Below are 27046 nucleotides of genomic sequence, written 5' to 3' on the forward strand. Positions count from 1 at the left end.
GTAGAAACATCTTGCACTTGTTACTTCATATCTCCTTCCAGGAATGATGACTGGGTAAAAGGCAAAGTATTTGTTAAAGAATCACTTTCAGTTCAATCTTACTTGCACGCTACGCTCATCTGAGTATTGTAAAGATTCCTGTAAACGTAGTAGGCAAGAGAGACTTAGCGTTCCTCGAGTGGGCTGCAAACTTTCAGCGAGGTCCACTTTCGAGCAGACACTTGCAGATTCAAATAGAGTTCAAATTCATTTCAAGAGGGCCGCAGGGGTGAGACTTCATCACTATATATCTGATTGCACAAGAAGCCTCATGCACTTCAATAGGTTTACTTGCATAAATTAGGAGTAACTGCAACAGTACGTATGGCCAGGATGAGGTCCACACGTACAGTACCTGGGGATAAAGAGTGGGCTGTTATTGGAAGGTATTATTATATTAGCAATTACTTTAATATTAAGAATAGACTAAGGGAGTGAATCACCTGTAAGCAAGAGTTGGGACGAAATCCAGTTCAGTCAGGGTGTTACAGAATTAACTTTAATGGCAAGTCTCGCAGCATTTGGAGCTTTCCTTAAAGCCCCAGCTGCCCGAGCACCTCGGCCGCGCTCCAGCGGGTAAGAAAAGCGCCTTTACACCTCCGCCAGCCCCGAGCGGACGTGGCGGAGGCTGGGCCCTTGTGGCTAAAACACCGGGACGAGGAGGGGGGGCGGGAACGAAGCTACTCAAGCGCTGCGCTCCCGCTCCCAGGGCCGCGGGGCGGCCGCTTGCCGGCGGCCGGGCGCAGCGCTCCTAGCGGGGCCCGGCGGGGGCGGTAATTTGGAGAGGATCCCTTGCCGGGCCGGTGCGTGAGTGCGCGCGTGTGTCGGTGAGCCGCGCGCTGGCAGCGGGGCGAGCGGCGGCTGGGCGGCTCCGACTGCCTGACGCCAGCCAGACCAGATCAATCCAGGCGCGGAGGCAGCGCGAGCGCGGGGCTGCCCGCCGGCGGCGCGGAGCCCCCGCCTGCCCCGGCCCCCCTCACCGCCCGGCAGCCGGTAACAACTTCGCGTCCCCTCGCCTTCTCGCCTTTCCCCGCCGGGCGGCCGTGCCTGCGCCGCCTTCCTCCCCTCCTTCTTCTTCCCCCCCCCCCTCCCCGCTCCTCCGGGTGGTCTCCGGCCCCGGGGCAGGGTGCGGGCCGGGCCGGGGGTAGCGGCTCCGCCGCGCTGCGAAGGGAGCGCGGCTCTGCTCTCCTCCTCTCTTCCCCGGCATGATGGCGTCCCTCCGGCAGCCCGGGGGAGACCCGGGGCCGCTTCCCCGCCGGCCGCTCCCGGCTCGAAGTTTGTGGGTAGGTGCCGCGTCGGGCCCGGCGGAGGGAGAGCCCTTCCCGGCAGGGAAGCCGCGTTCCTCCTCGGCGAACCCCGGGCCGGGGCTGCAGCCGCCGCCCGTCCCCATTGTGCGCCCCGCGGGGGGACGCGGCGGAGCCCCGGCCGGCCGGGGCAAGTGCCCTCCTTTGTTTTTGTGGGGGAAAAGCCTTTCGCCTTCTACCTCGGCCCGTCCGTATCCCTGCCCGTTTAATGTTGTTTCTTTTCCACCGTTCCTTTCTTTCTGCAGCCCCCCTCTCCTCTTTTTCTTTTTCTTTTTTTTTTTTTTCCTTAATGACAAATCTCTGCTTAGAGGTCAAGGAAAGTTCACTTAATTTTTTTTCTTCTCCCTATTAGAAGGTTTGGATGCATGGTATTTTCCCCTCAATGTAGTTGCTTCGTGTACTTGGGCTCTACAGCTAAATAATTTTATCCTGAATATAGATCTTTAAAGCTTATTAAAATTAACTGGTGTGGAAATATTCAGTCATGCATTCAAAAGGATCTGGGCCAAATCCTGACTGTTTTTTTTTTTTTATAAACTGAAGTCAGTGGGAGTTCTGACTGAGGAAGGGTTGCTGTGCTTGCTCTTTTGTTAATAGATCTATCTCAAGAAGATATGTGGTCTGGCCTTACAGTTTGCTTTTATGGTATCTGAATAATTAGTGCTTATCTCAAAAAAATAATCATTATTTTGGTGTATTTGAGGAAAAAAATGATGCTTACTGCATGTAAAACAGGTAACAGTTTTATCTGGGGAAGGAGAGGTATTGTTAAAACCAGGTGGGGAGGAGTAAAAGTAGATGCGTATTTCAGATATAAGCAAATGGAAAAGATCATTACGTGAAACATGTCAGTGTTTAATGGATGTCAGCATTTAAACATATGGCATCTTGAAACTAACATGCTTAGGAAAAAGCTGTATTTCAAACGCATCATAGCTGATAGTTCAAATCTCTTTTGCGCACAGAGAAAACGTTGTTTAATTTTTTTTTCCCCAAATAGTTATATGTGTTTTTAAGCAGACTCAAGACTAAAAAGTGAAGCTAACCCAGCCCACAGAGACTTCTTTTCTTTGCAGGCATGTGTCTGTAATTCTGCTAGTCTTCATGAGGCTGGCTGGCTGCACCTTGTCCTGTCAAACAATAGGAGCAAATCATGTGAGGAAAGCTGAGGTGTTAACATTGACTTAATGTTTTTTTTCTTTACTTGTCAGTAATTAGTCTGCTGAGTTATGGGAGATGAGTCTGTTAGTTGCAACTGATTAATACTTGTTTTATTTTTGCATTGAACCGAATGGCAGTGCTTTGAAGCTTTTTAGAGGTTCTCACTGGATTTTAGTGCATGTTTTGAGTGCTCACTTCTTTACTGTGACTGGAACAGCATCAGTATGAAAATGGAAGATATCTGGCTGGTTTTGAAGTTCTTGCTCTGGTCTTAGGGATGAAACCTTGCAATTTACTTCAGACTGTAGGTAGGCGCTTGAGAGAAATTTCCCTTGGTTTGGGTGATCCAGAAGACTTCTACAGCTACCAGAGAGGATCAGTTCAAGGCATGATCAGGTTACCCTAAGGGTAGGGGTTTGTCCTTGCTTTGGTTTTGACCCCGTCAACCATTGGGTATGTAATCAAATACATTTTTTCCTACTCTGTCCTGTTCAACTTGCCTTTTTGTGTACCCTTGAAGATGTGATGATCCAATACATTTGAGAAAAGTGACTGAATAAACAGATGGGGATCTTTCCGTGTCTGTGTAAATATTAACTATCAAATCAAATGTTTGAAAGCTGATGAGTTTAGTGTTTGCTTTTCCTCTGTAGTTTGAACACTAAAGAATTGAACATAAAGAAAAGCAATACAAAGGTTAATAAAAGTATTACTTGTATTTCTGAATACTGGCAAATTATTCAGATTAAATGATGAGTTTTGTTGCCTGTTATAAAGATTTAAATTTAAAAAATGATAGGGTTGTGACTTTTTTTAAATTGAAGCATGAATGTACTGCATATTATATATAGCTCTATGAAGCCCAAGTTGCATGTGTAAAATAAAAGCTCATTTGAGTAGTCTTACAAGCCTAATGGAGGCATCATCTCAGCTTTATAAATAATGTAAGTTGTGTATAATGTGGAGTCCCCAGAGACTGCAGAGAAAGCATCATTACCAGCCTTTTCAACCTGCTGGAGATCTTAAATTGATTTACAGCACTGAACTGGTGCAAAATGATACATCAGGATGACACGAGGTCAACCTGTAAAAGTCTATGATGTGAGCCCGTTAGTTCAGACATCATAATTAAACCATATTATGAGGGCAGCAAAGCAAGTGTCTGTGACATGTCCCATTGTGCTTCAGATATGGGTGGTTTAAGAATCAAATAGAGAGCACCGTGTTTATTATTTAAGTTATGCAAAGAGTAGTTGAAATTAAATCTTGTGGCCCTGTGAAGAATAAATGCTGAACCAATTTAGGCTGACTCTTAACCTCTTTCTTGCAGTCATTAGCAACTGAAATAGATGAAGGTATGTGCAGCTTGGAGGGGTGGGGGAAGTGGTTGTGAGTGAGTATCTCTGAATTTTATATATCCTTTCTCAAGCCTCAAAATCAGCTAGACTTTACCTGCAGACTGCACTATCAGATACCAAAGGGACAAATGTGCAAACAAGCTAATTGGGCTCTTTTTCCTAGTATTTTTATCCTGCTGAAGTTTGTAATTGCCTGTTGAAATGTTCCTGCAGATGTGAATTCTTGTATAAGACAGAGCATCTTAGTCATATCTTGATATATGACCAAACTTATTTTAGAGACTGTAATTTTGAATATGGGTTGGCATAGGCAACTGTGGCTTCAGATTCATGTTTCTGCTCTAAGTAGCTTAGAAAGTAGCATGCCACAGATAGTAAAACATTTATTATATACTAAACATCTTGGATCTTGGTGTTTCTGCTGATAAAATCACTATGAAGTGTTTCGGGTAAATCCCGCTAAAACTCCTTTTTCTTCTTTCTGCTAGTCAGTGTGCTGCTTGGCAATTTCAGGGTTTTGCATGTGTTAGTGGTTAAACCAACTCTTCATACCTGAATTGGTGTGAACTCTGCACTGCATCTCCAGAGCTTCTCCCAGCCAAGAAAGAAACAACTCTTAATTTTAGTCACAAATGTAACTAAAAAAATTATTTTTGAGGCATACAGAAGAAGCAGAGAAAATAAATGGTCACTAGTGGTGAGAGATCCGTTAGTCTCCAGGTTCACTTGCATCTCAACATGATGTACTTTAGCTAAGGTGCTTTCTGAGTGGCAGATAAAAGAATTAAAGCTCGCTTTTGGGTGCGATGTCTTATAAAATGTGGACATGGAGCTCTCTTCTGCTGTGTGAATGCAGATGAATAAATAAAACTACCTTATGGAGAGCCATAAAATCTGTGAAAATGAAAATCAGATTTCACAAATTGCTTTATGGTTAATGAAGTGATTCTACTAATGTTTTTATTTTGTTTTTAATTTCTGGTTTAGGTTTTGATGACAGACTTACCCAGTTTTTCTTTCAGAGTGGGGAAAAGGTCTGTTCTGCCCATAAAAAAACTTCCCGTGCTTCCCTGTAGTAGCTGCAGACTAGTATTCTTCCTCTGGCCTTTTCTTCTGTGTATAGCGGTGTCTCGAAAAAATTGAATGCATACCAGTCTTAATAAAGAAGATACGCAGTTCCTAGTTTACCTTTGAAGTTTACTGAACAGAAAATTTGAGTTTATATCATAAACACCAAATTAGCAATCGTGTCTTGAAGTGCTGGTGACTTAAAGGCTCATCTCCACAAGCATCTTGCACTTCTCTAGCTATTTTGCTCGAGCTACGATGGCGTAACTTTAGAACACCATAGGGGATTTTTATGTTAGAACAGTGTTTTTTGCTTGAGGTGGGAAAGAAGTTATTTTAAATTGATACTTTTTAATTGATAGAGTTGTATCCCTGCAGGCTGTTGTGTAACTATTTCCATTAGAATGTCGCTTTTCTTCAAGATTCAAACTAACCAGAGAAAATGTTAGATTGGGCCTTTTGTGAAGGGCTTTGCAGAGGGTGGATTCAGGGGTGAGGAGAAGGACACTTTTGGCTGCTAATGGCTGCCACAGAGATCCCTATCCTCCTCCTCAGACAAATGTTAATTTGCATTACAGAAGCTTTTCGGGTTTGTGTGTATTTGATAGGGGGGCGTCTTTGTTTTTTAACAGGATAGAGAAACCAAAGATTTCATAAAATAAACAAGCTAATTTCAAGGAATGTAAAGCAGTTTCCAGAATGAACCCAGATTGTAAGGGATCTCTCCCTGCTTTGATTTTATGCCTGCATGTGTTGGCTTTGGAAGTGTCTCATAGTCGACTAGGGACAAAGATCGAGCACGCTACTTCTAATTAGACTGTGTGAGGTCAAGTATTCAGCGCACGTAAGGCTGAACTCTGCTGAGTTGTGTAGATGACTCCATTTTTATTTCTTGTTACTTTGAGGAAGGAGGGAGGGTGTGTTTCGGGTACTGTGGCATTGGGGTTGCTGTGGTGGAAGTGTTGCACAGCTGTGTGACTGCAGTGTTGCCCCCTGATAGCAGCACTGTCTGTGACACAGCTGCTGGGTTGAGCCATCCTTAAATTACGAAGGGTTTTCTACAAGTACGAATTCCTTTACTCAGTCGTACTCTTCTTGCAGTGCTGTGGCTTAGGAGACTGTGTAAAAGCTGGGTTTAGGCCAAGAGTTGAAGCTTTTTCTTTTTCCCTCTAGACTTGCCAATGCAGGGAACCTGACCAGTACAGCTATTCTGGACACTTGCACACTTCAGGCATTCTAACCTAATTCTGTAATTGTTCTGGACTGTATGTCACTGTTATTTCAGTATGGGCTATCTACTTGAGAGAGCGATATTAGAATAGATGTCACCAGTCTTTCTCATTTTGTTCTTCCCTCACCCTTTCCCTAGTGTGCACAGGCAAAGTCTGGAGTACAAGGAGGAAAACAAATTATTTTTAAACATGTCTTTATATAAGTCATTATATTTAGGCACTGTTCAAAGCAGTATCATCCAAAGGCAACTATTATGTTGACTTGGCACATAAGCAAATCATTAATGTGGTTCACCAGTGATTTCTGAAGCATTATTTCATATTTCAGTGCTTATAAAGGGAACATTCTTCCCAACGTGGCAGCAGATGAGACTGTCTGAGTAAGTCAGTATAGACAGTCTGAATTATAGCACTTAATGGTATTCAGAAGTATTTAACTTGCAAGTTTTTGTCATTAAAATTGTTAAAATGCCAATCCACATTAAAGTGATCTATGGACTATCAATCTGATATTGGGTAACTTGGAAATAAGATACCCATTAAAAATTTTTTGCAATACTGAAGTGATTATATACAGAATCACGAGAGTTTTCACTGTCTCCTTGCTTCTGTTCCCAGCATGGGTGTAAGAATCACATCTGCCCTCCAGCTTTGACTGATGGACCTTCTTTTAGTACTTGGAACTATCGTTAGAGGGGAACCTGAAAATGTATCCTCTTAATACAGGTTTTATGCATGAGTAGAAGTTGGATTTCAGGATTTACAGCATTACAGAGTTTCTTCTACAGAGGTTGTAAGGCTGACGCATGTGTTTAAAAACTTGTCTAGGTAGATGAAAGCAAGAAAGCATGTGGCCATACAGCACTAACACTTGATGCTTATGTAGCAGGTCAAACAATTTTTTATGAATTTAGAGAATCCTTTATGTTCAGATTGCTTGGGTCATGCAGTGACCATAGTTGATGATACTTTTTTGCTTTTCTTCCTCACTTTGTTCAAGATTGGGAATCAGTATCTCATTCTTCTGTGTTTACATGAAAGACTGATTTACTGTTGATATTTTTCTTATAAATCATTTCAGACTTCTGATTTCAAGCATTTTAAGGCATTGACAATAATAGCAACATTCTGTCTGGCATAGTGTGATGAAACCAGGGCATAAGACTCTTGAAGATACCTTATTTTTAGGCTGGTATATATGTAGGGTTATGTACACTTGATAGGTATGCTGCATGTGCACATACGAATGCCGAAATTAACACTCAATGCTATTGAAAGTTAAATTGCTTGGATCAGATAAAGGTAAACTAAACCTAGATATAGCTGAGAAGAGCCAGTAAATGTATCAAGGTGTGTGTATGTAATAACTATTTATATATAAATACTTAAATGCTGCTTAAACACTTAAAAGCATAAAATAAGTTTTGGTTAAAGATGAAGTAATTAACTGGAGAATCATGTTGCAACAAATTGTGGCTTCCACTTAAATGTGTTTCTGAGGGTGATAGGAGGAGGAAACATCTGCTGTTTGGTCAGATGCTGTTAATGAGTTGCGTATTTGACTTTCTTCTACCAATATATTTCACCTTTGTATCTGTTAGGCTTCATATGAATATTGACGTGGGAGGAATTATTGCAATGTCCTTGCTGTCTTGCTTTTCTCTTACTAGTAAGGACTTTAATTTAACTGACGTGTTGAGGGTCAAAATATTTTATTTCCTGAGGCAGTGGAAAGAGGGTTCTCAAAATTTTTTCTCCAATACAAATTTGGAAGTGTGTGTGTGAGAGAGGGTGATAGGTGGTGTGGAACTGACATCTCCTGCTGTTTCACTTGATGGTTTAATTCTCTGTGGTGTACCTGTAAATTGTAAAGCTGAAGGACAGTAAATGTTGTTTGTTGTTTTTTAACTCATTGTCTTTAGTTTCTTTCTAGCCCTCCCAAGATGTTGCAAAACATAGTGTTCTGGTAGGACAGAAATGTTGGCGGAACACCTTTGCTTACTGTTGGCCAGCTGTCTTTTTTCCAAGGGTTTCTGAGCTGTGTAGTATGAAAGAAGAAAGTTACTTTCAAGTTAGGCCACTAGTACCTGCTTAGGAATGTAGATTCTGCTCACAGGTCCTGAAAAGTTACTAAAACTGGCTCGTCAATAAAACACAATTCTGTTTAATGAAAGGTCTTCCTCTTGATATCTAAATGCTCTGTTGGGAAATTTGATGTATTTTTACTACTGTTGTGGCTTCCTGACTGAAATCTGCTTTGGGGAAGGTGGTTTTGGTTTGGGTTTATTTTAACCTAGGGAGGACTTTCTCTCTTCAGGTTAGTACAAATACAAGTTGTCTGAGGATTTTTTTTTTCTGTTGACCTTACTCCATGTATATTAAGTCAGTCCGTCTTGTCTTTGCAGTTAGGCTGGGAAACAAACAGTACGTGAACATGACAAGGGTTGGTCATGGTTGCTTAAGATATCTGGTGCTATAGTGATGAGCATGGTATGGCAACCTCTGTAGATCAGAATCTTTCAGTAGCCCACGAGCAGTGAAAAAAGGTGTGTAAAGGTGGCTTCTCATCAGGGCTGTATGGGAAGCAAGGTGACAGTGATGAGGACAAACATCTTGCATTTTAACAGAATGGAGCCATACATGAAGCCAAACTTCAAGGGTACAAGCAGTGAAGGAAGGATGAGTGAGGCAACTCAGAAGACTTCTGGATGCTTTGAAAATATTCTAAAAGTTATGTAAAATTTGGAGGGGTTATTTGTCATAATGTTTTTCTCTGCCTTCTGCTCTTCCTGGTTTGTATTTGAAATTCTTAACAGTAGTACAGTGAGGTCACAGGCCATTTTAAATAGGACTTGGTGAAGTGGGCAAAATCAGGGAAACGATCTGATTGAGATTTTCATCATAATTCATAAGAGTCTAGTCTTCATAGAATTCTGGACAAATCTTCTATCCTCTGTTGAAATGTATGATTTTTTATTAATATGACAGGATCCCTTGAGTTTGACTTCTGGTAAAAATGCCGTATCACTTTAAAAAGTATTTCTCTTGTGACTTTGTCTATGCACAGCAAATAGAGCTTGGACCCTACAGCTGTCTACTAGCACTTGATGTGACTTTGGTTTTTTTGCTGAGGCAAGCAGAGTTCTATGCAGTTTTCCTGAACCAATTGTTTTTCTGATGTGGACCAATTTCTTGTTACCAAATGATTAGCAAGTGGTTGTTTTGAGAACTTCACAGAATCACAGGATGGTTGAGATTGGAAGGAACCTCTGGAGGTCACCTGGTCCGACCCCCTGCTCAAGGGCCACCTGGGTTGCCCAGGACTGTGTCCAGATGGCTTCTTTTTTTCCAGTTGTATGACAACAGCATTATTGTTTTGTCACAACAGCGATGCAAGTAGATTTGAAATTTACCTAGACCTTCTCACAGACCTCACAAGATGTACATGATGGCTTCAGGGATTGTTAAATGTATAATGTGATTACACTGGTTTAATTTCAAATGTGTAGTCCTTCAGGAGTCTCAAACACGTCTAAAGTGTGTGCTTCCCTGCACAGAGAGGGAAGAGGGAGATGAGAGAGACAGACACTCAACTCGTGGGGCTTTACTGAGGTCTCACCATGGATCTTCAGTGTTCAGGACCAGAGTTTCATCTCCCTTCACACAGTCTCTTGATCTTTCCTCGTCAGACACTTCTGCCTTTTTTATATCACTGAGATAGATAGATAAACATACATTGGTTATGTCTTTGTCCCTATTCTGCTAGTTACCTGGTGAATGCAGTGATGAACTATACTACTTTGAAAAATGTGAATTTTGACCTTACTGAATGTTTCAGAAAACCTGGCTCACATATTGGTTGCCATTTTGGCTGAGTTTCCTGTTTTGCATTTTTGCCGGCTGCTGGCTTTACAGTCTGGCTACTTAATAACAGGCCCTTTATTATCCATGCTAGCTCGTGTCAGTGTTAAGTGCTTCCACTTGGATGTAGTAGCCAAAGGAAGAGTCTTTGTCTTTATTAACTTAAAAGCCTAAGATAACATAATTATAGTTTCTGTGATATGTTGTATTAGATTTCATCTGGAAAATATTTTATAAATACTCTCTGCTTAAAACTCTGTAGTGTGTGGTATTTTTGGACAGATGGATATGAAATCAGTCTTTTCTGAAGTTTGCTGTCAAGTTACCTAGAGCAGAAGACAGTGGTAGCAGAGGCAGGTTGAAGGGCTTGCTAGAGCCTTCGGAACCAGCTAGAGCAGAGCTCATTGCTCTGGGGATGAGACAAGGTTTTGCAAATAGACTGAAGTACTCATGTCTGAGTGTGAGCTAATCTTTGTCCTGGATATCATTTAAAACTAGAGGGTGGCAGCTCCATAAGATAAACAGAGCTCTTAACAGTTTGGCTCCTCTCAACCTCTACCGCAGATTTCTTTGCGTATGCTGGCTGGGTGACTTTGGTCCTCATCCTGGTCTAAGCTGATCCAGCTGTTCTGCAGAACATTTGTTATTGTTGTTGTTTTTGCTAGGTTAGGAAGGTGAATTGGCTGCAGACTGTAAGCAGGGGAAAAATTATATCGGAGTACCAAAGCTGGGACAAGGGAGTAAAGGGAAACCTTTTCTCTTTGGGTGGGAGTGAGCTGTTAGAGCTGCCCATCTGCTTGTGGACCTGTGACCTTGCTGGCCCAAGGCAGCTGTTGGAGGTAGCCAGTTATAAACGAGTACGATAGTACTCCCAGATGAAGACTTCCTTAATATGCTTGCCAAGGAAAGGTCTAATTTACAGGGTTTTTTCCCAGATACTTGTGTTGGTGATTAGCATGGCGAGGTTAGACTGCCAACAGTTACGTCAGTCACAAAGCCCCAGTGTAGTTATATTGGCAGCAAAACGACAATGATTAACGATACAGCATATTTTATGGGGGGTGAGGGAGGATGGACGGGGAGGAACACTTAAACAAGCTTTTCTGGTCAAGTGCTGGTTTGCTGGTATAAACTGCAAGCTATATGAGAAATGTTTTTGTAGTTTAATGCAACCACATGAGCAGAGCACATCTAGTGCATGTTCTGTGTGAGATAGGACAAATGTTTTTCCTCATGGGGAACAGAATGTCCACCAAGTTTAACTTCTCAGTAGTAGAAACTTTCTTTTCCTCTTTAGAGGATTAAATAACTTGAAACAGCTAGCAGACCAGGTACTGTTAGCAGCATTATCAAGAAACTAGAGAAAAGCTAAATATTAAATCCATTAAAAACCCTTCTGTAAAAGCAGGCTGGTGTTACCAGAAACCACTGCCAGTGATGACAGTTAGGGCACCTGAAGATGATACATGCTGGAAGCCAATGCACTGCTGGTGGCTTTCCTGGGTTCCGTACCACTGTGTAAGTCACTGAAATTTTTGGCTTTCAATCCACTTTTCTCAAAAGAAATTTAGAAAGCACTTGTTTTAACGGTATATGGTAAATGTGTTTTTAAACCGCTTTTTCTTGTTACTGCTAGCTATTTAACATCTTCAAACATTGCGTTTTGTAATATTTCTTAACTTCAAGGAATTAGACTATCTATAAATTTGCAATACAAACTTTAGGTATTTTCCATATTGTCAGTGCTGGAGTGAGGTTCTAGCTGAATTCCCTTGTAGCCTTCTGCTATGCCAAAGTACTGTTCAGACCCTTGGGAACCCAACTATAATTTTTTTTTTTTTTTTCCCCTCTGCCTTGGCTGCAGGCTTCTTTGAAATGTTGTTCTCTGCAGAAAACATCACCTAACATAACTGGCATAAACACTCCAGGGCTCTTTACCATAGTTTACTGTATAACTGTTCCATTTGCCCTTGTCCCCGCTAGTTTATGAGCTATGGCTCTTGCTCATGGTCAGACCCTATGCATCTCCTGTGGTTTGTGAACTGGGAGTGCTGGTGGCAGGCTGCCTTGGCTGAAGCTTTGTATTTCTGAGTATAGGCAGGTTTCCATCACAGCTTTGCCCAGCTTCTTGCTTCCCCTGACTTGGGACAAGAGGGCTCTCAATCTTCAAGGCCAGCCGGCAGTCAGGGTCATCTGAGCCTAAAGGCTTGTTATCTTGAGAACTGAGGAGTACTGGTTTCAGCCCCAGAATTAAAGGCATCTAGATTGTCAGTTTAAAGACAAGAAGTTTGAAATTTTTGTGTGCTCTTTTTGTGCACCAGCTTTCAGCCTAAGTAGTAAGTTGTCTTGGAAAGCTGCAAGTCCTGGAAGTTCATCCTTGCAGTCTCATTTTGTGACGTATTTGAGGCTTGGAGTCCTTCTGTCCTCTGTACTAGGACAGCTATGACTCTTCAGTAGCAGGCAGCAGTGGAAAATTTGGGAAGCATTATGGCTGTTTTAGCCTGCTGCTGACCCTGCAGAGCCTGTGGTGTTTGGGAAATACTGTGTTTTGGTGTCTCAGCTGTAAGGTTGCAGTATTGCCACTTTGCAAAACCTGAATTTTGAAACTTTAAACTGGTCTTGAAAAATTATGGTGGAATGAATAATAAGGTGCCGTAGTTCCATATGCAGAATCATATAGGCTCCGTTAATAAAACAAGCTTGCAGATAAGGAAAGGGTACTGAGTAATTCTTTATGTGGCTTGATTCCTCTTCCAAAACCATAAAAAGCTTACAGATAACCAGGGGATCAGATAGATAAATTACAACTATTTTCTCGTGTTGTAAAACTTCCGTATTCCCGGTAAGCAATGTAGGAGGATATCTCCCACTTCCTTTCAAGCTACGCGGTTGCCAAGTGCTGTATGAACTATCAGTTCCTATCAGTGGGTTGAAGCCTTTGTACAAAAGCCTCCAAAGCCTTGATCTCATGAATATGAGATAACAGTTTGACATGAGATTCTGCAGATGTTCTGGCACAGGCCTGTGACTGCTGCTTTTGCCTCATCCCACAGTCTTTTGGATCTCTCTGAGTCCTCATGACCAAGGGTGCCCTCATTTTGTGCTTTTAGAAGGTGGAAGCTGTGTTTGCACCTTCTGGGTCTGGGCTCGCCATTCCCCGTCAGCAGTAGGAGGAGGCACTACCACCCGATCTCAGCCCCAGTGCCTTTGCCCTCTGGCCCCTTGCTGTAGTGGTCATCAGTTCTTGCTCAGGGCAAGCTGCCTCTGGCTCAGTGACTTGCTGCCCTCTTCCTCCATGGCGTGGAGGTGGTGTTTGGGGAATGGCATGTGCTCTCACAGAGCTGTTGTCTTGGTGCTGTCCTGCCAGCAAAGTTTTGTGTTGGTAGTCACCGCTCTGGCTTTCTTTGTCTAATACTTGCCTTTCAATTGGTAGCCTTCAAGAGTTTTGTTCTCCACTTAGCAGGAGAAGCTGAGGTTTGGCATGAGGAAGTAGCTTGCCCAAAGGAAATAGGAGCTGTGTCCGCTGAGCCCCAGCCCAGCGCTCTCTGTGACAGTACTCCTGCCAACTCGGTTTTACAGGCTTAGGTATGGCAGGGAAAAAATGGCACTGATGGCCAATTCAGTTGCAGTCAGTAGACTTCTTTGGATTAAAATGCTCCTGAGAAGGGAGCTTTTAGACTTCATTGGTGAACTGACTGTCATCTGGAAGGTTGCTGGCCTCCAACCACAGTAGCATGTGATACCTGTTTTGTTCCAAGTGTGCCTGCCAGTTCAGGGAAAAGCTAGTGCTCCTAACGCCTGATCTTCACTTGAACCGAGAATTGTTCCTTTGCTGATGTAGAGTAACTGTCTGGATAAAAACATCTGTAAAATTAAGAGACCATGTAAATGCTTTTGTAGTTGTATGTCAATAGCTTTATTCTTCCACAAGTATAGTTTTTAATATTGGTGAAATTGTACCCTGTTCTAGGATTACATTGGGGTGTAGTTGAAGGCAGTTCAAGTTTTTAGAGTAGGCAAGTTCAGACTTGTACCCCATGTGCCGGTAAAGGCCTTGATCAACCTAGGTCTGCGTTTGCTGGTGTATTTTAAACATGAACCCAAAGTTTCCTTGACCTGGTCTCAGGAGGATTCCTATAAATTTGTATTTGCCTGTAAGTTGTAATCTTCAAAGTAGTCTCATGTTCTTGTGCGTAAGCAGAAGCAGCATCTCTAAACACTGTGATCTTGGCTCCTTCCATTTGTAAGGGGTCTGGTGAGTTCAGGTGGCTTAACAAATACCAGGATACTGCTGGGGAGTATCTGCTGCAATGTGGTAGCTCAGCTGCTGCTCACTGCCCTGGGGACCAGGAGCAGACTGGGTTTTGTGTCATCTGAAGTCCAGTCACAGTTTTCAGAAGACCACTGAATTAATACCATAATTAAACAACGTTTCACTGGATAGTGGAAATCTGGCAAATCTTCGTGTTTTGTTTCTGGGCTGTATAAACTTGGCTTGGAAAGCTGTATCATCTCTAAACACTTTCTCTGTCTAGAATGGTAGTTGTGACTTGCAGGACACTTCACGAAATTTAGTGTAGATCTTTCACTCTGCCTCTTGACATTTTAAAGACATGATGAAGATACAGTGTATTAAAGGTCATTTAAAGGCAAAAAATACCTCCTTAGTTTTTGCAAATAAAACAAAAAAGAGGAATTTAGAGGAATCCTTTTTAAAAAGTGAAGCATGCTTCTCATGAAATGCATTGAAATGTCTTCAGTATTGGCAAACTGAAGAGGCTATTTTTATTTCAGGTGTATAAATGGTGGGTGGGGGACTAATCTGTGAAGAGATTTAATTATTTTAACAACGTTCCTTTTGTGGTCTAATTTTCATCTGTTTATTCTGCTTTGCTGAGGCTTGACCTAATAATGCTTTTATTAGTGAATAAGTAATTTTTCTTTCTCAGTTTTTGTTGTCTCTTGCTTTGGTGAAACATTCTGCTCCAAAGCTGGGGATATTGAGATGTAATTTAACATCTTTACTTAATCTCTGATAAATGAGGTCTGGGTCATAGTGTTCAGAAGTGGTTTAATGCAGCTGATGTAAATGTATTGGTGCGTGTTCTTGATAAAATGCATCACTTGCAGGAGCCATCAGCTGAGCATAACTGGAGTGCATTTGGTGGGGTTCCCTCCTTAAAAATACCCCCTTGTAGCACTACTCTGGCTGGGGCTGACAAACCCCTTGCTAAATCCATGCAGTCTGTGCTAGGCTTCTTCTGTGAAGACAGAACACATCTTGCATTTGATGAGCTTTACTCAAAAAATGTGATGCCTGAGTGGTGATGGGCATTTTTCTTTTTGTTTTCAAAGGTTTCCCTTTATGCTGCAAATGTATGTTTTAACTACTTTTTTTAAAAAAATCCCTGAAAGTGACATGTCAGTAAATTTTCCCCATCTCACCTGTGAAGGAAGTTCCTCCTGCCCTGTGCTGATGAATCGGAGGGAAATGCTTTTTTCAGCTGATAAAAAGAAATAAAATTCCATGCCCTTCCCAGAGGAGGAATTCAACAATTGGACAAGTGGTGTGGGACCATGTGTTGGTTTGTAAAAGGATATAGTTTGTAAAGATGTTTCCTTTGATGCCTGTGATGAATATGGATGTGTTTCCGTTGGAGAGGGTTTTGATTAAATTATGCAATTAGAGCTGACCAGACAGATCTAAATATAGGAAGAGGTTTCAGTTATCCTGCCTTTGTGTGTATTAACACACCCACACAGATGTGTGTTTGTTATTGTTGTAAACAACACCTGTTTTCTAAAGACAGTTCAAAAAGTCAGGAAAAGGAATGGCCTTTATGGAAAAAGGGAGTTATACAGGAGTTTTATGATGAAAGGGAAAAAAACCCCCCTGTTTTCCCCAGCCTTTTGACCTTTTAGTAAAGGACTTCCAACTTGCTTTAATAGCTAGACTAGTTATGGCATTTTTGTGGATGTCCCGTATGCACAAAGCTATAGCCAGTGCTCCAAACTGGTCTATAGGTTGTTCTGCATTTTTCAGGACTTGGCCTGTGTCATCTAATGATGCTGACTGAGCTCCTTGCCCACTCCTGTACTCCTGAGCGCTCCTGATGCCTGGTGGGAAAACATGAGGTTTAAATACCCCACAGCACAAGTGAAGTGGATAAGCCTACCCCAAAGATCCACAATGAAATACCCACTGTGTTGGCTGGTAATTCATTCTGTCTCTTGCTGACTGTTTGTTTGGATATTTTTTTCTTTTGAATGTTGTGTCTTAATTTGAGGATTTCTTTAAGAGGCCTTCAGCTTTGAGAGAGTGAAAAATGAAGAGTCTTCTCCTTCACAGCATTTAGAAAAAAACCCTCATGAACACCATCCTGGCAGGTTTTGTGGTTCACAGCACCATATTCATCTTACAGGTTATTTTAGTGAACTTCATAGTTTTGTAATCCCATCTGTGCCAGAGTTTTGACTGAATCATCAAATTACAGTTCCCTCCTCACTTAAAATATTAAGTTGCGGTTTTAGAGATAATCTTTGATAATGCATCCGATTCAGTCCAACTGTTTGCCGATTTGTCCACACTTGGGTGTATGTTTTGATGTGTCCTACTTGTACTAGCCCTGGTGTACCAGGCTTCTCCAGCTTCCTGACCAAGTAACTTGGCAAACTTGCTGTTAGGGGTTTTTTTGTATTTTTGGCCAGTCAAATCAGTGTAGTGAGGAGACCAGGAGGTATTAAAGGAAGACCTGGCAGTTTGCAACTTCGTGGAGTCTGACGTGTGTCTGAACGCAGGAATGAGTAAAATTCAGCAGTGCAAACAAGAAATTTGCCATTGATTCTCAACTCTGGTTAAAACTGCACAATTTGAGGATTTAGTGAACATTTAAGAGGTGGTACGTGTTGGTGTTTCTTGTAAACAGGGAGGAGCTGTGCTTTAATGAAGGTGTAGATAAGCCTCTTGCAAGATGTGGTGTTCATATTTGTTTTCAGGCATACAGTTTTTAATATGTCAAAACAGTTGCAAAGGCATTGGGAAGAGTGTTCTTAATCAGAAAAAGGGCAAATTTAATTGTTGATGCATTTCTGATAAAATTGGGGAAGCACCTTTGTTGTGTTCTTTAGCTTTTCTCACAAGTATGTATTTTCTTACAAAGACTTTTATGCCATTTTGGTTGGATTGTAACACAGGATCCAGTTTCTAACATACATGGAAACAGAGTATTTTCTCTGGAGAAGCAACAGTGAAGTTACCCTAAGTCTTTCAAATCTAGTAACTTCAATTTGAGAAGGCAAAGTACAAATCCAGAAAACCTGTAAGAATTTGCTATTGTTTTATTCTTGCAATCACGATAATTGAGACTTCCAGGGCAAGGATCAGTGCTTTTTCTGCCAGAAGCTGGGTGGGTAGGTAAGTGGAGGAAAAGCTTCAGTTCAGTAGAAACTGGCTGGACACTGTGTACTTGGTTTGAACTGTGGTGAGCATTGGGAAGGAGCTGGCAGATATTGATAGTATCAGGTTATTTCTTCATGCTGTGGAGTAACTGAGCAGTGGGGGGTTTGTTCTTTGGGTCACTGTTGCCTTCCTCCCCTCCACTGGTAAAGCATACTTTGGCCCTATTATCTCGAGTAAGTGGTGAATCTGCTCTTCGCTGTTCACGTCATACTCGGGAACTCATGGATTCGATTTGGCTTATATGATAAGGTAGAAGTTGTGCAAGTCCTTCTTCTAAAGGCAAATTACTGCCCTGTTGAGAACAGGTAGATATTTCTTACAGGAAACTGTACAGGCTGCTGTTACGGTTAGCTGGGGTGCAGTCAGCATCTGTTCTTTATGTGACAGTCTTGCTCTCCTGCTGTCTGCTGAACTGAAGGGCGTATGCAGGTATCTAAAAGGATTTTCTCTGTGGGTTGAGCAATGATATATGGGAGGCTTCCTGGGAAGGGCAGTCCCTCAGCCAAATAGCGTGAGCTGTGGTCCTAGAGGAGGTTTCTTGGGCCAGGTGCTTTGATCTGGCTCGGGATCCAAGACAGAGGCTACTTGGCAGAACAGGCTGGAAGTATCCTGTTTGCCCTTGCTGGGCATAAGGAAGGGAGTCTAATGCACTGTCAGGAAAAAGGCTACCTATTCCTGTTAAGTATGATGAAGTATTTTCAGCACCAGTGTGCTCTCTCCTTCCTCAAACACTTGATACATACATGCGTGTTTCACATATTGATACCTATATCAATATGATATGTAGCAGAAATTAACACAATTGCATTTTTAAGGTTGGTTTTGTTGTTGTTTTTAATTCTTTCTACCATGCCAAGAAGACATTTATGAGTTGGTTGGGTTTTTTTCTTGGTTCTTCTCCTTTTCAGAAATATAAAGGAAGCCAAGTCAAGTTCTATATAAACTCTCTAATGAGTCTTACAGCACTTCGAAATGAAACTTGCTTTCTATTTGCACTTTCACTGTAATGCCACTGAGGCTTCTACCAGGTTTCCATGCATTTTTTCCAAGATCTGATCTTCTACCGTAAGAAGGTACAAAGCAAGAACTCTTTGATTAAGAACAGAGTAATTCAGTAGAAGACCCTGGACTTTCTGTTTTTCAAGTCACATCGCTTGAAGAAAGAAATCGAAACTTTGCTGCTTGCTCCAAGAATAGGGAGCCAGAGGAAGTTAGTGCGCAATCTGTTGTAACACATTCTAGCATTACAGCTGCTTAGACTGCATGCTTTTTAGTAATACATGGAAATAGCTCTCGCAGGACTAAAGTGACAGCTCCCTGGCTTCTATGCCAAAATCTGATCTTTTTTCCTTTTTTTTTTTTTTAAAAGGTCTAAATATTGTACTGAGTACATGAGTTGCTGAAAAGATGTGTCTTTCAGAGAATGTAAATTACTAAATATTTTTAAGAAGCAAATTAAAATCTCTGTGCTTGTTATTTCTTTATATTGTCAATAAGTAATGGACACTGGGAGGAGGTACGTTAAATAAGATAAATGGGATTTTAAAAAGGCGGTCAGAGACTAGACAGTTTTCTCCATTTAACAATTACGTAGATTCGCTTCACTGTGGTTCCTGCCCCTTTTTATGTCTAACTGTGCTAAGCATATATTAAAAATACTTAATAGGATCCTTTTTGCCTTCATCACTGAGCCTGTAATATAAATAATGAAATTAGTAGAAGAGTTAGAGCCGCTTCTTGTTTGCCTGAAACTTGGGTTAGGAGTTGTTTCACTTCCCCTCCTGGGAGAGGATCATCTAATTGTCCTAACCCTTTCACCGCCCACCAAAAACAGTCATTTATGCAAAGTAGAACAGTTTCCTATGGGATCTCCTGTGGGAATTTGAAAACAGTCTCACTGAATATTTTAATGTCTGCTTAGTGTTGCTGACAGGGCTAGAAAAATGGAACTTCACTCTTAGGCATTTTGCCTAAATATGTTTGTTTAAATAGAAGATTGCCTAAACAGCTATATATATATAATGCTCACTTTTTTTTTTATAGGCTTCTCACAAGCTGCATGCAGGTTTCTATGTTAGTCCAAATATTACACAAAAGACAGCAGCAGTGACGGAAGACAAATAAAGCAGCATTGGGATTTAAAAGAAGTTTGTTGATTCTAACTCACCCATTAGCAGACAGAACGCATAATAAAAAGCACATGGATTTTGATGTGTAAAGAGTGGCTGAAAAGTGGGTAACAACTCAATTTCCTTTAAACTGATTCTAGGCTGCCTTTTGGAGAGCGTCCTGTTGTTTGGCCTTGGTTTCTGTTTCACCCATACCTTGTGAATAAACACACCCTTCAAGGGCTGGGGGTCACTCAGCTATTGGAAATACTAACTCCTACTTTCCCAGAAGGGCACGTGTATTTGGGGAAGACAGACATGGACCATGTCATTTGCTGACTCGTGGTTTAATCTTTATTTTGCACTTCCAGCTGATAAGACCACTTTGTGCAAAAGTAATACAGGAAATGATGCACTGCAAAAACCAAGAGTGGCAGAAAGGGAAACGGAATGTACTGGCAAGGGCTCAGCACTGCGGACGCGCTCTCTGCTTCTTGGAAACAAAAAACTCCACCTACGCTGCTTTTTTTTTTTTTTTTTTTTTTTCTGTTAGCTTAATACTGATATTGGAGCTTAGCATGAATAGTATACAGCAGCCTGTGGGTTTCCTCCCCTTTTACTTTATCTTGTCGCTTGTTCAGGGCTTGGAGTGTGCTTAGACTTTGTTCAGGCAGGAGTCCAGTACCAGCTAGGTCCTGCTGAGCTGCATTACTTCCAGACGTATCTGCAAGTACTGTACATAATGCTACTCCTCCTGCTCTGAGTGTGTTTCTTGCTGCAGTTGTTGTTACAGACATGCCAGCTGTTAAGATAATACCTTTGATTGTGATGGTGAAATACATTTTGGAGTGTATGATTGTGGGAGTGGGACGTGTGTGGTGCAGGATTTGATCAAAAAACTTCAGAAAATCTGTTCCTATGGTCTGACTACTTGGGGCTGCATCTGAATGTCGTCTTAGTCTTTGCAGAGCTTTTGTACTAGCTCATGTTAAGGTTGTCTTTTCAGGCACTTGTATAAACATACAATCTTACAGAGGGGACTCTTTTTTTTCTTTTTTTACAGCAAGTAGGTTGGCCACTTATTTTTAAAGTAGCTTGGTGGAAATGGGAAATGCATGTCTGCATTCATTATCAATGTTGAAAGAAGTTTGGATTTGAGATTTAGACTTTGTACCTTCTATTTTATTAAAACTTCAACTCAAGTCTTTTTTTTTTTTTTTTAATTCAAATGTATGTGAAGTAGAAAGATTGACTTGATTACTTTGTGATGTGCCAATGAACTTGTAACTTTTGTGTGTGGAACTTGTATCTTTTGTTTGAAAGATACAGAAAAAAGACATTTAGAATGTTGGTTGAGTTACTATATATAGAGTTGAGAATAACTCTGTTACTTACAAGCACATTTGAAGCACATGTACTGGAATTCTGGTAATAGGGTTCTTAAATTGGGACAGCATTTTAATAGAGCACTTTATCCGTACACACACTGTATACCTGGGGTACAGTCAGTGACAGCAATGGAGTTTCAGTTCATTTAACAATACAGCACATGCCCAGGTAACAAAATAAATTCTTGAATTTGCCCCAGGCGTATGCAAATCTTCCATTGCATTGACATTATTATTTCAAATACAATTCTTAACATAAAAGGAATGGGACAAAGTGCAGGTAGAGATGGTCTGTGTCTTAGTCCATAAACTACATTTATGTAAATAATGATTATGCATTCAGCCTAATAAAATTGAACCTTTGCAATTAGATAATTGGTTTAGTGACAAATTAATTTGAATCAACTGGATGGTTTTCAGCTTATTACTTCAAGTATAGTGTTACACTATGAAATCATTATGGTGCATGATAGTATGGAGGGTAAGTGTGCGGATCTTAGAATTGTAAAAGCTCTGCCAATCTTTTCCTAGTATAACTAAAATTCTGTCTGACAAGGGTGTGCTGACACTTTCTATTCTGTGTCTGTATAGGTTGCTGGTTGGTTGGGGGATTTTTTTTGTCTTTCTGATGGCAACAAAAACATTCATATCCTTTTCCCCTTCCCCTGCAACCTGTTGGTATCCAGTCCAGGATGCGTTTCCTGTCTGTCTTCATGCTCTGTTTGAAAATCAGTGGTGTAGTGCTCTTTGTCTGATTCCCCCCCCCCCCCCGCCTCCTTGCCAGTGCAGGGTCTCTCCTAATTCCCCTGGCAGAGCCTTTTGCCTCCTCCCAGCCTGGGCAAGTACAAAACTCACTGCCCACAGCAGGAGCTTCTTCATGCATGGAGCTCCTCCCCCTCTTCACCCACTGCTTCATCCCCCTTCCATATCTTTCAACTCAAGGACCACTGTGCCATCTAAAATCCTCTTATCAGGACTTGCTTCTCCTTCTCAGTCCTTCATGTGTCCCTGAGTACCTCAGGCAGGCATTGCAACGGGAAGGATCAGGATGTAATCGGTGAAGTAAGTTCATGGTATCTTTCCCTCACAGCCTGCTTATGAGCTGTGAAGGTTTTTGATGGGGTGGGGAGATGGAGTTTTCTTTCTCATGTGAGATGAGTGAGGGCAAAGATCTTTCTAGTTTCTTTTCTTCATTTTGGTTTGTTCCTCAAAGTAAGGTGGAGGTGAAGCTGAACTGTTTTGTTTCAGATCATGATGTGCACAAGGCTAGCACGGTGATTTTTGAGCTGCATCACTGGCAGTTTGGAGAGAGCTGGCTGGCACAATGCTGTTGGGGCATATTGCTTCCAGTTGCTCTCTAAAATAAATAAATAAAAAAGTGCTAACGATCTTGCACTGGTTCCTTGGGATGTTTTGTTGCTTAAGGTTGCAACGGCTGATAGGCAGAGGGGAGCGCCCTGCATACTTAATGGTGAAAGATGAAATCTGAGGGACTGTTTTAGGCTAGATTTAATGTGAACTACATTTCTAATATAGGACCCTTGCCCTTTTGTAGAGTATGCATGGGAATACAGCCATGTCTTTTTATGTTTTGGCATCTATCGAGATTCTCATGGTACTAACTGAAGCCACACTTGGGCACCGAGCAGAAGTATTGTTTGCAGCTGGCAAATGCAGTTGCTGTCCCCCTTGCTGCGTGGCACAAAAATCACTGAGGTCACACAGCAAATTGGATGAGGGAACTGAGCTGATGGGGAATTGTTGCACCACCTATCTCTGCCCCCTGCCCTCTCCTCCCACTAACCCTCCCTCCCCAACCTCTTTTGGTTTTGTTTATGCTGCGTCATTATTTTCCATTGTGATCACCTCATTTTTTCAGGGCTGTTTTGGGGAGAGGGATATACAGGGTTCAGTAGCAGGCCCTGCTGCTTAAAAGTCCTCATCAGATATGCCTTGAGTCCAGTTCTGGAGGCTGTCTAGGCTTTGTTGTTGTATTTCTGGTGCTGGCTCATTTTTTGGTCACACCATTCTTGCAGGGTGGGTGGGGGGTGTTTTTAACTGCTGTATGTTAATTTTTATTTTTTTTTCTCTCCCTCTGATAATCTCCCGCAGGTTCTCAGCTGGAAGGGTTTAGAATACTGAGAAGGTTGCGTCCATCAAGGGGGGGATGTCAGCGTTGCCTTCCTGGGACTGGAGGACTGAAAAGGAGAAAGGACCAGGATTGTTTGAGACAGGCTGCTTTTAACTGCCAACGCAATCTGCTGCATCCTGGTGGTGGTGGAAGAATAGGACAGGTTGTCCTGCTTAGTCCTGTGGTATCACCACAGTGGAGTCACCATGAATGTGACAAGTTTATTCTCCTTCACCAGCCCAGCAGTGAAGAGGCTGTTGGGATGGAAGCAGGGGGACGAAGAAGAAAAATGGGCAGAGAAGGCTGTTGATGCATTAGTGAAAAAACTGAAGAAGAAAAAAGGTGCTATGGAGGAGCTGGAAAAAGCATTAAGCTGTCCTGGTCAGCCCAGCAACTGTGTCACAATTCCTCGTTCCTTGGACGGCAGGCTTCAGGTTTCACACCGGAAAGGGCTACCACATGTAATTTACTGTAGAGTGTGGCGCTGGCCAGACCTGCAGAGCCATCACGAACTGAAACCACTGGAATGCTGTGAGTTTCCCTTTGGTTCAAAACAGAAGGAGGTTTGCATCAACCCCTACCACTACAAGCGAGTAGAGAGTCCTGGTAGGTTCTTCCTTGTTTGTACCTTTACATCTTATCTGAACAATGCAAAGTATGGCAATTAATCATGTGACTCATCAGCTTGAATAAGCAAAAGTGGCTGTTTGCACATGTCAGATTCTTCCTCTGCAATTTATCTGGATGTAAGCAGTTCTCCCTTTCACATGGCAAATGCTTCACTTGTGTAAATGTTTTATCACTATACAGGGGCATAGTCTTAGTACATGCCTCAAGCTGTTGGGCCTGGTATCACCTGGTTTTGTTGGAGACCACTATTCCTCAATTAATTTGTTTTTTACTCAATTATGCAGATCGTGAATCTGTATGAAACATTGCAAGCTAATGTAAAGGATTATTGCAGTCTGTGCATGAAAACCGTTCTGACATACTGTGGTGGTGGTATACTTATTATTTCATGTCTATCACTTTTATTTCTTCATCCCCAGAAGATAATATTGTCTTTAGAATCTCCCACATTTTTGGCCTTTTGAAAAGACTGTGATTTTAGACAGCAGAATATAATCCCCTCAACTTAAAGCTTTGATAGCAATGTTTGGTTGTACGTGAAGTTTAACTATCAGCTGTTCTGTGAGCACAGTTTGCTCACCTGTTACCCACTTACCCACTTCTTTTTTAATGTGCAACCCATTCTCTCTGTCTCCTCTTCAAAGGCCAAACCTCTTTTTGATAAATCTGTGCTTAATTTTACTTATGCAAGTTTATTACCAGGACATGCTTTCAGGGACTAGATTGAAATGTGCTTGGACACATCTACACTAGTCTCCAGCTACTTGTGAGGTTGTACAGGGACATCTGCAGAAATGCATTGCAGGCGTGGGTGGACTTTTCTGGTTTAAATTGGGGAAGTCCATCTGTGTTACGCATTTCATAAACTGTGAAGCTGTCTCTGCAGAGTGGCATGTACAGCTTAAGAATGACAGTGGAAATAAGATTGTTGCAAGATTGTTTTTCTGTGGATGGAAATTGCATTTGTCTTGGATCTGCAACACATAGCGCATATCTAGACGTTAAATATTTCCCTTTGGTGTGTTAGTATTAACTTGGAAATCATGTGAACAGCAGAGGTAATACCCATGTATGTATTTAAGCAGCAGAAGCTTGAACAAAGGAACTCTGCACTGCAAAAACAGTTCTTAAAAAAAAAAGAAAATCTAAAAGAAATGTTAAAATTCTTAACAATTCCGTGTTAAGCAGAAATGTGATAGTAAAATAGTTATGTCCTTGTACTGCTAGCTGTCTGCATATGTCTGTGCTAGTTGCTTGCATTCAGTATTCCAAAATACTGAAAATTAAGATTCCTGAAAGACGACTGTTTCCATCGGATTGAGCAACAGTTGGCCTCCTACTGTAGTGTTAAATGACATGTTCTAACTCATTTTGCTTTAATCTTGGAAACAATTACTGGGTTTGAGAACATTCTCATTTGGACCATTTATACCATATCTAAAAATAGGTATTTGTAAACGTCCTGTCACTTCAATGAGATATGCAAGCTAAAAATAGAATAAAGCTTTCAAAAGGTGTCTAACTAAAATACACATTTTTAGCTGAGTGCTGCGAAGTCATTTGAGTGGTTGAAAAGCTGGGGTCTGGGTGTTAAGTCATCTTATGAATTTTGTATCTGGGAAATGGAGCAACAAGTTATTAACTGTAAGTCTGAATTCTGCATTGCTCTTTACTTGGTTTTAGATGAGACAAAAATCTCTACATTCATGTAGCTACAGAATTTTTGCTGGGGAAGAAAAACCAACAAAGCAGTAACTTAATCAAGTTGGAGATGGCAGAGATAAAATGCTTCCCTTTTTGTTCAGAGAGTACCCTTCTTCACAGAAAACCTAGATATTCTTGGTCAATTTTCTAATAGGCAACTGGGCGGTTTTCTTGTAAACATTAGGGCTGTAGTCAGTTTGACAGAGTATTTGGTCTTTCACAAGCTCAATGTGCTGTTCTAACCACTTAAAATATTCTGGAGGTAGCTGTTGAGCAGGATCTAGTGTTCACTTCTGAGGTGCTCTGTTACATCAGGGTCTGGAGGTACAGTGTTCTATGCACTGAAGTTATGTCTTGAACTTTTAACAGGCAAAGTGCGAGAGTGGGGTTGAAGCCCACTGTGGTTTTACTGAGGTCTCTGGCTGGCTATGTAAAGGAGGAGGGGTTTATATTTAGCCAGCCACAGATCTGCCATTGTTTTGAGGGATATTACATGGGCATGAGTGCAAAATCGTGGCTTTTGGAAACAGGTGGTAGCTGAACTCCTGTTTGGCTTGGAGAGCTGTGCTTCAGGACTTACTTCTTTTTTTCCTATCCCTTCCTTGTTCTTGCTGTCCTCCAAGCATTGTCTTTATCTTCATTTCCTGACAGTCACTCCCAAATTCTGCTAACCATTTTTTCCCATTTTTGCCAGGACATTAAAACACCATTATTGCTGCATAAGTGCTTACACTTTGAGATTAATGGGCAGTGGGAATTCATGCATGAGTCACTGTTTCCAGCAGTCTATGGACTCAAGCAGATATCAAGGTTTGTGTTTCCAAGGCTATCATCGCAGCCAGGAGGCTTAGAAATATACTTTCTCTTGACAAAACAAAATCGGAAGCTCAGATTGTGTACAATGTGCATTTTGTTTGCAAGGTACATCATGAAATTTTGTCTCCGCTTGACAGCACAGTCTGTATTTAACTGCTTTGTGCAGATCCAGTTACTGGACAGCTGAAGCATGGGGTACATGTATGGAGTGACATCTATATGTTCACTCTTCAGCTGGTTGTCGTGTGATTAGTTTCAGTGTTGTATAGGTTTTGAGGTAAGGACTAGCGGTAAATCCTCAAATATGTAAAACCAGGAAATGCGCTAAGTTGGGAAGATAGTGCTATGGATGCTTCTCAGGTTTCATGGTGCCAGGGGGATGTGTGGATTTTCTACCTTGATACCTTATTCTATCCTTGCTGTTTAGCCTGAGAAGATAAGCTTGGAAAACATGAGAACTGGCATGCTGTGGTGTGTCTGCCAGCTACAAAGCTACACCTGAATCCAAACGAGGTTTTTTCTGTTAGCCAGGCTAGATAGGAACCGATTGTAAACAGTCAATTGGAGGCGGAAAACTATCAGCAGTCTCAAATCAGGATCCTCCCAGGTGTCCCTGAGCACAGGCTGTGCAGCCTGCCCTGTGCAAGGAGGGGAACGTGGCATCTGGCTGGCACGTGGGTGTGACGTGGTGGTGGTACCATATTCGTACCTAACCTGACCTAGAGGCTCTGTGCAGGCACGGGTGCCCATCTGATCCTGCAGTGAGTCAATCGAGAAAACTGAACAG

General features: G+C 41.8%; 1 protein-coding gene across 6 annotated transcripts in view; it reads left to right on the top strand.

Moving 5' to 3' along the window:
* The first annotated feature begins 698 nt into the window (after nucleotides 1–698).
* The window catches only part of SMAD1 (SMAD family member 1), a 50731-nt gene continuing 24383 nt past the window's right edge, over nucleotides 699–27046 (top strand). The window contains exons 1-3 of one of the 6 annotated variants that reach the window (XM_075751243.1): nucleotides 18851–18907; nucleotides 19526–19714; nucleotides 23091–23715. In XM_075751243.1, the coding sequence (XP_075607358.1) occupies nucleotides 23316–23715 (400 nt within the window). In that variant the 5' untranslated portion in view covers nucleotides 18851–18907; nucleotides 19526–19714; nucleotides 23091–23315. Of the gene's footprint in view, nucleotides 1323–18850; nucleotides 18908–19525; nucleotides 19715–23090; nucleotides 23716–27046 lie in introns of those variants that run through there. The other 5 variants (XM_075751245.1, XM_075751242.1, XM_075751244.1 and 2 more) reach the window with 5 other exon arrangements.

Source organism: Balearica regulorum, chromosome 4 (genome assembly GCF_011004875.1).
Source record: "Balearica regulorum gibbericeps isolate bBalReg1 chromosome 4, bBalReg1.pri, whole genome shotgun sequence".
Classification (NCBI taxonomy): domain Eukaryota; kingdom Metazoa; phylum Chordata; class Aves; order Gruiformes; family Gruidae; genus Balearica; species Balearica regulorum.